Below are 12,509 nucleotides of genomic sequence, written 5' to 3' on the forward strand. Positions count from 1 at the left end.
TTATTAAAGGACGACTTCGGACCATTTAAATTTGAATATTTTATCAAATTGGGTCACCTATGTAGTACAAGTGTTAAGTTATTTTAGAAATTGGTACCCTCTAGGCCGAGAAAAGCCAGAAAATGTGTTTTTTGGCTTATGTGGATGAAAAACACCAAGTCCCAGAATGCATTGCTTCGCTGCTCTACGAGGCCACTCCCTAGTCACGCCTACTGGTTCGAGACGGCAGAAGGGAGGGAGATTCAACTAGACTAAATACAACTTTTACAGACACGTCTGCGACGATTTAGTTGATATATTATTATAAATACTACCTTTTCCACATCGAAATGATGATAAGTTGCGTTGTACCTGGATGTTCAACCAAAACCGGGAAAAGGACAAGCAGTAAGTTTTCATCATTTGCTGCGGTGTAAACAATGGCTGCGGGCTATCAACCACGCAAAATGTCGAGAAGACAACGATGCGGTAAAATAAAAAAAACAGAGGGTTTGCAGTCTCCATTTCAAGCATGAAGACATCGAACCCAATGTACTCGGAATGAAGCAAAACACGCGAAAGGACACTGGAATTCCGTTCATGTTTACCTTCACAGACACGACGAACAGCCGGAGCCATCTGGTATCAAACGCATTCGTCTACGTTTGAGGTAAGACTCTTGCTAATACTCGTTTCTGATCACACAGTAGCCTTTACATAGTGATACAGTTGTTAGCAAAGATAGATAATGACACATAATTTGGGTGTTCTCAAAATAAAACAACTGTTAGCTACCGAGCTACTTCTGGAGTTGCGTAAGCACGAAAGCCTGTTACTGTAAAGTTATTCGATGGTTGAGATAACTGCAGATACATTTGCCAGATGTACATGATTAATTAAATAATATTTATGCATGCTACACGTAAATAACATTGTAATTTATCTGTAAAACTGTAAAATATAGTAATATGCAATTTATCATTGCATATTACTGTATTGCATATCATTTTTATAGCTTTAGTTACTTTGCATATTCATATTCAGACTTTATTGATCCGGTGGTGAAATTCAAAAACTACCTGCAAAGTCAAACTTCTACTGTTATTTTGGTGAAAGAAATGCAAAAGTATTGTTCTGCATTTACTCACAGGTTTCCAGAAGAAGATGCAGAAGAAGGGGGGAAAAAGAACAATGAAATCCTCCTTGCATGGACCAGGTCAGTGTTTGTTTGTAATGTGGGAGACTACATTGGTTTGCAAGGTTAAAAGTTACTAATTGTATTATCTTTTATAGGTCTGTGCTAAATCATATGTGGTTTTCCTGTGCAACCAGTAAGGGGGACGTTGAGGTAAGACATTTGATTCTAATTTGATTCATTTTTAGGAAAAACGATTTTTCTAGACTTATTGATAATAATCATATTTTCATGCAGGTACTGAAATTCCCGTGGAAATCCATTCTACACCATGTGTGTAATGAGCATGAGTGTACAGATGATGACGGAGGACATCCTGTGGCATTTCAAGACCTGTCATCGCTGGTCCTTGATAAAAGGCTTCTGAGAGACATGGAAAAGATGGCCCTGTTCAAACATACTGGTGAGAAGTTGCGCTTGTACACTTCATTGTTTTTCCAAATCCTAATGATCATGTTATATCCCTTCTTTCTTTATATAATTGCACACAGGGCCGCTGGAAGTCTTTCAGTGCACTTTTGAAATACCTCCCCAACGTTAGTTCCTGCACTACAATGGTACCACACTGCCCATAGCTGTACATATCTTATCTATATGGTTCTTGATGAATATGAATATTTATTGTGTTTTTCTTATAATATATATTCTGTTTATACACTGCATAAATCAATATTATTTATACTACTATTAGGTTACTGCTACTACATCGCACATACATACATGCTTCATATTACATATCCATATTTATTCTGCTCTTACAAGGTAACAGCTAATAAACTGAAACATTTATATTTTGTTTATATTACTCTAACCACCTTCTGTAAACAAACAGTATACTACTGTCTACACTGCACTATATTTTTTGCAGTTCTGGTTGGACACAAATTTTGTACTTGTACTCTGCATAATGACAGTAAAGTTGAATCTAATCAAATTTTCTACCCTTTACAGGAGAAGCACGGTTCAACCAAATGTTCTGCAAGAGATCCAAGCAGTGGGTCTTGAAGAAAAGCTTCATACCACACAGTTTGTAGACGAACTCATCCAGAAGGCCATTGACAAAAGACTCAATCCAAACATTGTGTTCAACGTGCCAACCTCCCCACTGCCACCCAACATTGCACCAGTGCCTAAACCATCAAAGGAGGCTGCCACGACTTCTTTCAAAAGTCACTTCTGAGACTGACACTTTCTAATAATAATAATAACAATCACCTCTTCCCTGAGTTTTATTGCTGTGTCTAATCAGATTCTGCCACCACTCTTATATTTATATTATTATATACTGTGTGTATATAAACACATAATTATTATTATGTTATGTTTTGCTTTGTTTTTATTTTGTGCAGGACATTTTTAGATGTAAATTATGTCCTTGTTTATTTTAATGTGTTCTTTCCACTGGTGGCACAATATTTTTCCTTTTTGAATAATAAAAAATACATTTCTTCATCTAACCCTGTCTTTTACCCAGTTTTAACTTTTTATTAAAAAAAACAAACAACTCCCACTCATAGCTGATCCAGAGCTTCATCCGTTTCTTTATAGCCGCTATAATGTCCGTGAGGAGCTGGATATCTACGTCTGATGTCCTGAACAACACAGGCAGGTAAAACATGTCGATGTCCTTTCCCCGGTCTTTCGCCTTGCAAAACCCATTCCATGAAATGACGAGGATGTAAGGAAAAAAAGTAAGCACGACGTTAGCAATGCAAGCTATTTTCACATACAGAATAGGCTAACATAGGTGTAAATATAACAACCATAGCTCAGCTGACGGACGTGAAAAACAAAATACTCACTTTATACCCATGCCTCCGTTTCTCCCTGCGGGCTTCAAGAAGAAAATGCTATCGCTGAAATTCGCGACAGCAATATGACTCCCTTTCGGTGTCCATAGGCGAACAGCGAGAGCACGTAAACCACCAGACCGGCCCCACCTCGGCTAAAGCAGCCGCGGTGGCAGCCTCTTGTTCCTCGTTCATCCGTAACTGTTCCTCGTTGTATTGCGGCTCGTACAGGTACCACGACCATCAGATTCGAGCAACAGCGAGGCGCACAGCGAGAGCACGTAAACCACCAGACCGGCCCCACCTCGGCTACAGCAGCCGTGGTGGCAGCCTCTTGTTCCTCAATCATCCGTAACTGATCCTCGTTGTATTGCGGCTCGTACAGGTACAGGTACAGGTATCAAAATCCCCTTCTGCCATCTCGTTTTCAACACTACACTCTGCCATCGTGGTTTGTTTACTCTGCTTTCTCCACAAAGCAAGATCAGGCTAGCTTAGCTTAGCGAAGATTAAAGATGGCTGACTCTCGTTTTGATTCGGGCTTTTCCGAATGCACTCGCAGTCCAACCCCTATGGGCGGGGAGAAAACATGCGGAAGTAGCTCCTAATACTGGCTGTAGTCTTTGCCTCTGGCCAAAATCTCTTCCAATGACGCAAAAATCGTCATTTTGCATCATCGGAAGACTTTTTTGCACAACCAGAATACAGATATCTCTCCTCTCACAGGAACATGAGGGTGGGAAACACGTTCATTCAAAAATATTGTCAGGTTTCTACTGATACAAAGCTGAATGCTAAATCGGTGAAGTATTCCTTTAAAATAAATGTTTTCCAAATTAAGATGTCTTCCAGCGAGGTGGTCCCAGTTATTAGGACTATATGTCTAGGTTAGAATTATTTAAATGACAGTATAATATGTCCAGTTTAAAATGAATATAATATGACAGTATAATACAGATTGAGCATAATTTCTTACTGCTAATGTCTTATTTTAAATATACTTCCTGTGGCCGGTTGCATAAACTTAAGACTAGTCTTAAAAGTTAGTCAAGAATATTTTTCTCCAAGACTGATCATAACTGTTAAAGTATGTTACATAGAAAGGTAGATTGGTCTAATTTAAATCCAAATAATAAGACTGATTAGCTCTTACTAATTGCTAGTTAGTCAGACTCATTCTTAAAGGAATACTTCACTAATTTAGCATTCAGCTTTGTATCAGTAGAAACCTGGCAGTATTTCTGAATGACCGTGTTTCCCTACCTCATGTCCCCGTGAGAGGAGAGATATCTGTATTCTGGTTGTGCAAAAAAGTCCTCTGATGACGCAAAATTATGATTTTTGAGTCATCGGAGGAGATTTTGGCCAGAGGCAAAGACTACAGCCAGTATTAGGAGCTACTTCCGCATGTTTTCTCCCCGCCCATAGGGGTTGGACTGCGAGTCCATTCGAAAAAGCCCGAATCAAAACGAGAGTCAGCCATCTTTAATCTTCGCTAAGCTAAGCTAGCCTGGATCTTGCTTTGTGGAGAAAGCAGAGTAAACCAACCACGACGGCAGAGTGTAGTTTTGAAAACGGATGGCAGAAGGGGATTTTGTTGCTCAGGATGACCCGTTGCTCGAATCTGATGGTCGTGGTTACCTGTACGAGCCGCAATACAACGAGGAACAGTAACGAATGATCGAGGAACAAGAGGCTGCCACCGCAGCTGCTGTAGCCGAGGTGGGGCCGGTCTGGTGGTGTAGGTGCTCTCGCTGTGCGCCTATGGACACCAAAAGAGAATCATATTGCTGTCGCGAATTTCAGCGATGGCATTTTTCTTCTTGAAGAACGCAAGGAGAAACGGAGGCATGGGTATAAAGTGAGTATTTTGTTTTTCACGTCCGTCAGCTGAGCTATGGTTATTATATTTACACCATTGTTAGCCTATTGTATGTGAAAATAGCTTGCATTGCTAACATCGTGCTTACTGTTTTTAGACAATATCGACTTACATCCTATCGTCATTTCTTGGAATGAGTTTTGCTAGGCGAAAGACTGGAGAAAGGACATCGACTTGTTTTACCTGCCTGTGTTCGTTGTTCAGGACATCAGACGTAGATATCCAGCTCCTCACGGATAATATAGCGGCTATAAAGAAACGGATGAAGCTCTGGATGAGCTATAAGTGTGAATTGTTTATATTTTTTATCTAAGTTAAAACTCAAATTGATTGTGGTCCGTGTTATAGTCCTTATTGTTGCTACATTAGAGTGACTGCAATTTGAGGAAAGCATTCTTGCACTTTTTTTAAGTTTAAGTCTAAATTGTGTAACAAACATAATATTTGGCTTTATTTTTTACCCAAATGATTTTGTAAAGTAAGTAATGACAGCTAAATCACAGTAACAGTAATCATTTTGCCTCCACAAGTCTATAATGTATACATTTGGTGTACAAAAGACAGGGTTAGATGAAGAAATTTATTTTTTTATTATTCACAATGGAAAAATATTGTGCCACCAGTGAAAAGCACACATTAAAATAAACAAGGACATAATTTACATCTAAAAATGTCCTGCACAAAATAAAAACAAAGCAAAAAATATATACAAAAACATTGTGTATATATATACACACAGTATATAATAATATAAAGAGTGGTGGCAGAATCTGATTAGACACAGCAATAGGACTAAGGGAAGAGGTGATTATTATTATTATTAGAAAGTGTCAGTCTCAGAAGTGACTTTTGAAAAAAGTCGTGGCAGCCTCCTTTGATGGTTTAGGCACTGGTGCAATGTTGGTTAGCCTGGTAATATCATCCTCTGCTATTTTGCTTCGCTTCATAGACAGAGTCTGGCTGAGCATAATTGACAATCGTTTTCCTTCTAGTGGGAGGGGCTTGTCTGAAGTTTAAAATCATTGGTCTAGACGTAAGCCAATCACATAACGTTTGGTTATGATGTGCGTTATGCGCCGTCTCAGCCGCATCGAATTTCTGCTGTAAAATACACGTATGATGTGAAAACAAAGCCATCGAGCGAAATACCGGAGTTAACATGGCTGTGAACGATTTTGCAGATTATGTAAAGTAAATCGGACCAGAGCTAGGTAAAAACTATCCAACCGTACATTCGGCGCTGCCGCTTAGCGTCTACGTCACAGCTCTCAGCCCGCCCTCTGTTCGTTGATTTGACGGTCGCCTCAATGCCGGAGGAAAACAGTTTGAATGGGAGGCATCTCAGACTGAGTACAGTAGCGTAATGAAATTTAGCGGAAGTACGAAGTCTGACGTAGTCAGGCTAATGTTGGGTGGCAGCGCAGGCTGTGGCAGGGCAAGTGAGGAGGTTGGCACTTTGAACACAATGTTTGGATTGAGTCTGGTCAATGGCCTTCTGGATGAGTTGGTCTACAAACTGTGTGGTATGAAGATTTTCTTCAAGACCCACTGCTTGGATCTCTTGCAGAACATTTGGTTGAACCGTGCTTCTCCTGTAAAGGGTAGGAAATTAGATTAGATTCAACCTTACTGTCATTATGCAGAGTACAAAAAAAACAAAGTGTAATTTGTGTCCAAACAGAACTGCAAAAAATATAGTGCAGTGTAGACAGTAGTGCTGTTTGTTTACAGAAGATGGTTAGAGTAATATAAACAAAATATAAATGTGCGCAGTTTATTAGCTGTTACCTTGTAAGGGCAGAATAAATATAGATATGTAATATGAAGCATGTATGTATGTGCGATGTAGTAGCAGTAACCTAATAGTAGTACAAATAATATTGATTTATGCAGTGTATAAACAGAATATATTATAAGAAATACACAATAAATATTCATATTCAGCAAGAACCATATAGATAAGATATGTACAGCTATGGGCAGTGTGGTACCATTGTAGTGCAGGAACCTTCATTGGGGAGGTATTTCAAAAGTGCGCTGTGAAAGACTTCCAGCGGCCCTGTGTGCAATTATATAGAGACAGAAAGAAGGGATATAACAAATTAAAACATGATCATTAGGATTTGGAAAAACAATCAAGTGTACAAGCGCAACTTCTCACCAGTATGTTTGAACAGGGCCATCTTTTCCATGTCTCTCAGAAGCCTTTTGTCAAGGACCAGCGATGACAGGTCTTGAAATGCCACAGAATCCTTCTTCATGTCCCCCTTACTGGTTGCACAGGAAAACCACATATGATTTACGACAGACCTATAAAAGATAATACAATTAGTAACTTTGAACCTTGCAAACCAATGTAAAGTCTCCCACATTACAAACAAACACTGACTTGGTCCATGCAAGGAGAATTTCATTGTTCTTTTTTCCCCCTTCTTCTGCATCTTCTTCTGGAAACCTGTGAGTAAATGCAGAACAATACTTTTGCATAACTTTCACCAAAATAACAGCGGAAGTTTGACTTTGCAGGTAGTTTTTGAATTTCACCTCCGGATCAATAAAGTCTGAATATGAATATGCAAAGTAACTAAAGCTATAAAAATGATATGCAATACAGTAATATGCAATGATAAATAGCATATTACTATATTTTACAGATAAAATGCAATGGTATTTACGTGTAGCAAGCATAAATATTATTTAATTAATAATGTACATCTCGCAAATGTATCTGCAGTAATCTCAACCATCGAATAACTTTTAACAGGCTTTTGTGCTTACGTAACTCTAGAAGTAGCTCGGTAGCTAACAGTTGTTTTATTTTGAGAACAGCCAACTTATATGTCATTGTCTATCTAACGTTACTTTGCTAACTTTACTGCTTACAACTGTATCACTATGTAAAGGCTACTGTGTGATCAGAAACAAGTATTAGCAAGAGTCTTACCTCTAACGTAGACGAATGCGTTTGATACCAGATGGCCCCGGCTGTTCGTCGCGTCTGTGAAGGTAAATATGGACGAAATTGCAGTGTCCTTCTGCGTGTTTCGCTTCATTCCGGTTCGATGTCTTCATGCTTGAAATGGAGACTGCAAACGTTCAGGTTTTTCAATTTTACCGCATCGGTGTCTTCTCAAAACTTTGGGTGGTTGATAGCCCGCAGCCATTGTTTACACTGCGGCAAATGATGAAAACTTAATGCTTGTCCTTTCCCGGTTTTGGTCGAACATCCCGGTACAACGCAACTTATCACCATTTCGATGTGGAAACGGTAGTATTTATAATAATATATCAACTAAATCGTCGCAGAGACGTTTACTGGTGTCTGTAAAAGTTGTATTTAGCCGAGTTGAATCTCCCTCCCTCCTGCCGTCTCGAACCGGTAGGCGTGACTAGGAAGTGGCCTGGTAGAGCAGCGAAGCAATGCATTCTGGGATTTTGTGTTTTTCATCCACATCAGCCAAAAAACACATTTTCTGGCTTTTCTCTGCCTAGAAGGCACCAATTTCTAAAATAACTTCACACTTTCCTACATAGGTGACCCAATTTAATAATATATTCAAATTTAAATTGTCTGAAGAATTCCTTTAAGACGCAGTCTTAACTTCACGGCTATGTTTATGCAACCCGCCACAGATCTGCATCCATCACATAGTCATGTGGCATCACTGCTCCTCCACCAAACAGCACCCACTGCTATCATGGTAGGTTACTAGAAGCATAAAATGTAAGTAGTAAAAATGGTTAGCATGATCAGGCCTATAACATGAAGTAACTTAGTATTATACTGTTTTGGAATAATGATTCACCATGTGCTTATACTATTTGTCCATTTGCTTGCCCATTTAAAAGAAAATTAACTTAGTTTTTTTAGTCTGACTCAGGCCCTTCAACTTCTTTGTCATCAATCCAAAAATCAATTCAGCTAAAGAATGATACAGACAGGTAATAGTCTACAGAATCATAAAGTCTAGAACACTTATTCATTTATGCTTAAATATACACAAAGTTTAAACGCATCAACTATATTCATCCATCTTGTGTTTAATATTGTTTATCTGTAATTACACAACAACGGATTAAGACGCAAGGCATTAATAGAACGAAATTTCTTATTATATGCTGCTCATGGTTCATTGTGGGATGCTAATTTTATCCATCCTAAACTTAATATCCCTTAAATCTACTAATTTAATAAGCAATAATCCTCTAGAACACTTCCACGCACAAGTTAATCTGATTCTTATCCGCTGATAATATTAAAAAAATATTATAAAACGTCTTACCACTTAAAAACGTATCATTGTCGGTCTGTTCTGCTGTAACTTTGTGGAGCTGACAGTAACTTCCAGGAACTTTTGAGTTGCTCCATGATCCACCATTATTTAACAGGTAAAATAATATGCACTTTAAACATTCCTCTGATTGTTTATATGATTTTTTTTATATGGTTTAAGAACGTATTTGTAAAGTGTTTTGAGTAACTTTTTCATGTTCTAATGTGTTTTATACGAATTGAATTAACTAGAGGGTCACAAATGCAAACAATTTATTGTTTAGTACTGTAAATGCATTTAAAAGTATTAAGTTATACAGCATTGTTGTAATGTTTGAGTGCATTGCTAATCCAAGGTTGCCTGTTATTTTTGTGTTTTACTTGAGTAGTTAAGTTTATCTGTTGCATTAACAATTCATTCGCCATTTTGAGTGCTTTTGTGCACGTGCTTAATAAGTGATACAAGTCAATAAGGGTAAAGTGGTGTATGTAAAATGGTGTTAGGGTTTTAGATGTATTATTGGTTTATGCATTCTGTGTGTTTAAGTGACACATTTGTCATATTTCTAGTTATGTGAGTGACAAGAGTGACATTTATGTGAATCTTTATTATTATTTTCTGTACCCACTCTTCTTTATACATAATATGTATAAATCATATATTGCCTTTATTGTGAAACAGGTTAGGGAATACAGGTGTTTATGTATCCATATAACTTGTGTACATGTGTGAGTCATATATCAGTTATGTGCAGATGAAGTTATTTTTGTATGTAACTCAAGAGATGTTTACAGTTACTAAAGTTTGATGATCTCAGAAGTAAACTGATGCACCAAGGGAACGACACTCATTTTGTCTGTCTCTTTATTATTTCACAGATACACAGTGCTTCACTGCCTGTGTGTCCTTTGCTGCCAGCTCAGTTATCCCCTAGGTCTGAGGCTGGTAACAAATGCAACACAATATCACCTTTCTCAAAGAAGCACTTTTTATGAATCTCCTCATTGTTCTGCTTTTGTCTTCTCTTCACAATGAAGACGATAACAAGAGCAGAGAAGATGAGAAGTACAGCTGACACAACAGCACCAATGACAGGAAGCAGAGAGGCTGAAAGAGAGATTTTTTCAAGTTATTCTTTCATTACCAACAGTTTATCTTGTGCTTACCAGCACTTTATCAGGCACAATGCAACACGTTACCAAGTGAAAGAAATTTGCCTGTTCACATGAAAAGATGCAGCTCACAGAAACAATATCACAGCCAAAACACTTAAAATCTTGGTTTAGATGTTATGTGTTTACAGGAGAGCTCAAGCTTCAAGCCTGGTTAGTACACAATGTTCAAACATCTATAACTCACCTCTGATAGTGATGATCAGCAGGTCAGACGCATCTGAATTGAAGGTTCGTGAAGACACATTCACTTTATAAACACAACTGTAGTTTCCCTCATGTGAATTATCTGCCTCAGGAAAGATGAAGACGGCTGAGTGATTGACAGCTGGTTGACTACTGATGATGTTTGATCCACTGAACAGAGAGAAGAAGCCTCCAGAATACTGAGATTCAGATGAACAAGTAATAGTGAAGCTGTGACCTCTGGCGATCACTGAACCCTGAGGACCAAAGTCAAACAATCCACTAAGAGAAATATTGGGCTTCTGCAGGCTCACTAGAAAACAGAAAAAACACATGTTGACAATCTTATACTAATATATGATATACAAGTGGCTGTGACAAGTGCAGGAATGCAGAAAAGCGGAAAATTCATTGTAAACACACTCACCTACAGTGATTTCAATAGTGTTACTCCTGGAAGACTTGATGATGTCATTCCTGTAAGAGTAACCACAGCTGTACTGATCCTGATTTGAGACGTCTACAGTCAGACTGAAAGTCACACTAGATACACTTGTTTCAGAGGATATTGTGGATGATCTGTTTCTGAACAGGTGGAATTTAGCATTTTCCCGACATCTTGGATTAGGTGTTGTGCAGCTGAACTGAATGTTTTCTCCAGGAGACACAACTGAATGAGAGATAATGGTAAGCGTGGGCATCTGCAGATCACCTGCAAAATATGAGTTTTTTTAGCATGAAAAGTTCTCAGAAATTTTGTAACATTTAGATTCCACACTGATGAAGTATACTAGGGCAAGACAATGTTGACACAGAGGCAAAATTTCAGTAACTATAAGATTTGAGTCATGAGCCCAAAATAAGTTTAAGTTAAATTTAATAATTATGGCTAAGGTAACAAACAGAAAAATTACTAAGTGTAAGCAGTAATGGCGATTGAATGTTCAAAAGCTTTCATAGCCAAGGCCTATGTCTGTGGTAAAACTGTTCTTTTCTCTGATAAATATTCACTGGAGTACAAAAATAGTGCCATCTAACTGTAGTCCCTCTATTTTCCCAAATTATTTGACTTACCTGTACAAACAACACCAGCATCTTGATTATGACCACAGCTACGTTCTCTGTCTTCTAAGCACTTCATAAGGCTGCTCTCATTTCCAACACATCCAAAATTATTTTTCCATCTCGTTTCACTTCCCTGACCAAATGCTGCGCTGTGAGGGGCGCTGATGGCTCTGCCACAGTTTAACTGTTTGCACACAACATCAGCATCTCTTATGTCCCAGCTCTCATCACACACAGTTCCCCACCAGCCGTTGGAAAGGAGCTCCACTCTTCCACAGCAGGAATCAGAGCCATTAACCAATCTTAACAAGTCTGATGTATGAGATGAAAGAAAACTTGTGTCAAGCTTAAAATGTATTTGAATGGTTTAAGAGATGCAGTTAACATATTTCTTGTATATTTCTTATATTTCTTTTTATTCAGTCTTTAAAAGTATCTGGATCTGAGAATCTTATTGAAACATTTAAAACTTTAAAATGAAAGAAAAGACTGTTTGTTTTATTGGGCTATCCACTGAGTAAAGTGTGGGCACTTACTATTAAATGCACTGTAAAAAATAAATTGTTAGCTCAATGAATAATTTTTTAGTAACTAGTTCCACAGAAATTTTACGTTCACTCAATTTCTGTCACCAAAGTGTTACCTGGATTGATGTTTTTTAGTTGGCCCAAATTTGGCTCAAATATAAAAAAGTATGTTGGCTCAATTAGCTTTATAGTTCATTCAACTAAAATGTTTTAATCAGTTGAATCTTTAAAAACTTACAGCAAAGACTCTGTCAATTAAAATTTAAGTATTCACTCAATGTTTTATGTGTTACTTCAATTAATATTTATTATTTGGGATTTTTTTAATAACATTTTTAAATTATTTATCAAATAATTTATGCTGGTGTTGTAAACAAAATAATTAACTTCAGTCACATAAAAACAAAAGCTTTTTATTCACTTATTCACTTATCATACA

At 37.7% G+C, this 12,509-nt stretch overlaps 1 protein-coding gene and 2 long non-coding RNA genes across 9 annotated transcripts in view; 1 reads left to right on the forward strand and 2 right to left on the reverse strand.

The window, feature by feature from the left end:
• Positions 1-12,509, reverse strand: part of LOC135767225 (scavenger receptor cysteine-rich domain-containing protein DMBT1-like) — a 140,903-nt gene that overhangs the window by 21,721 nt on the left and 106,673 nt on the right. For 5 of the 6 annotated variants that reach the window (XM_073813981.1, XM_073813979.1, XM_073813980.1 and 2 more), the window contains 2 exons: positions 11,553-11,855; positions 10,906-11,190 (listed from right to left, as the gene is read on the reverse strand). In XM_073813981.1, the coding sequence (XP_073670082.1) occupies positions 10,906-11,190; positions 11,553-11,855 (588 nt within the window). Of the gene's footprint in view, positions 1-9,053; positions 10,228-10,479; positions 10,792-10,905; positions 11,191-11,552; positions 11,856-12,509 lie in introns of those variants that run through there. The other variant, XM_073813978.1, reaches the window with a different exon arrangement.
• LOC135767375 (uncharacterized) lies at positions 241-2,567 on the forward strand. Of its 2 annotated transcripts, XR_012336359.1 has the most exons (6): positions 241-649; positions 1,130-1,195; positions 1,273-1,327; positions 1,412-1,577; positions 1,666-1,731; positions 2,126-2,567. It is a non-coding gene; the product is annotated as an uncharacterized lncRNA (long non-coding RNA). The 2 variants fall into 2 exon arrangements; XR_010542009.2 differs by lacking the exon at positions 1,666-1,731.
• On the reverse strand, positions 5,616-7,236 carry LOC135767410 (uncharacterized). The gene is made up of 3 exons (XR_010542019.1): positions 7,008-7,236; positions 6,838-6,905; positions 5,616-6,438 (listed from the first exon to the last, which is right to left on the reverse strand). It is a non-coding gene; the product is annotated as an uncharacterized lncRNA (long non-coding RNA).

This window comes from Paramisgurnus dabryanus, chromosome 3 (assembly GCF_030506205.2).
Source record: "Paramisgurnus dabryanus chromosome 3, PD_genome_1.1, whole genome shotgun sequence".
NCBI classification, from domain to species: domain Eukaryota; kingdom Metazoa; phylum Chordata; class Actinopteri; order Cypriniformes; family Cobitidae; genus Paramisgurnus; species Paramisgurnus dabryanus.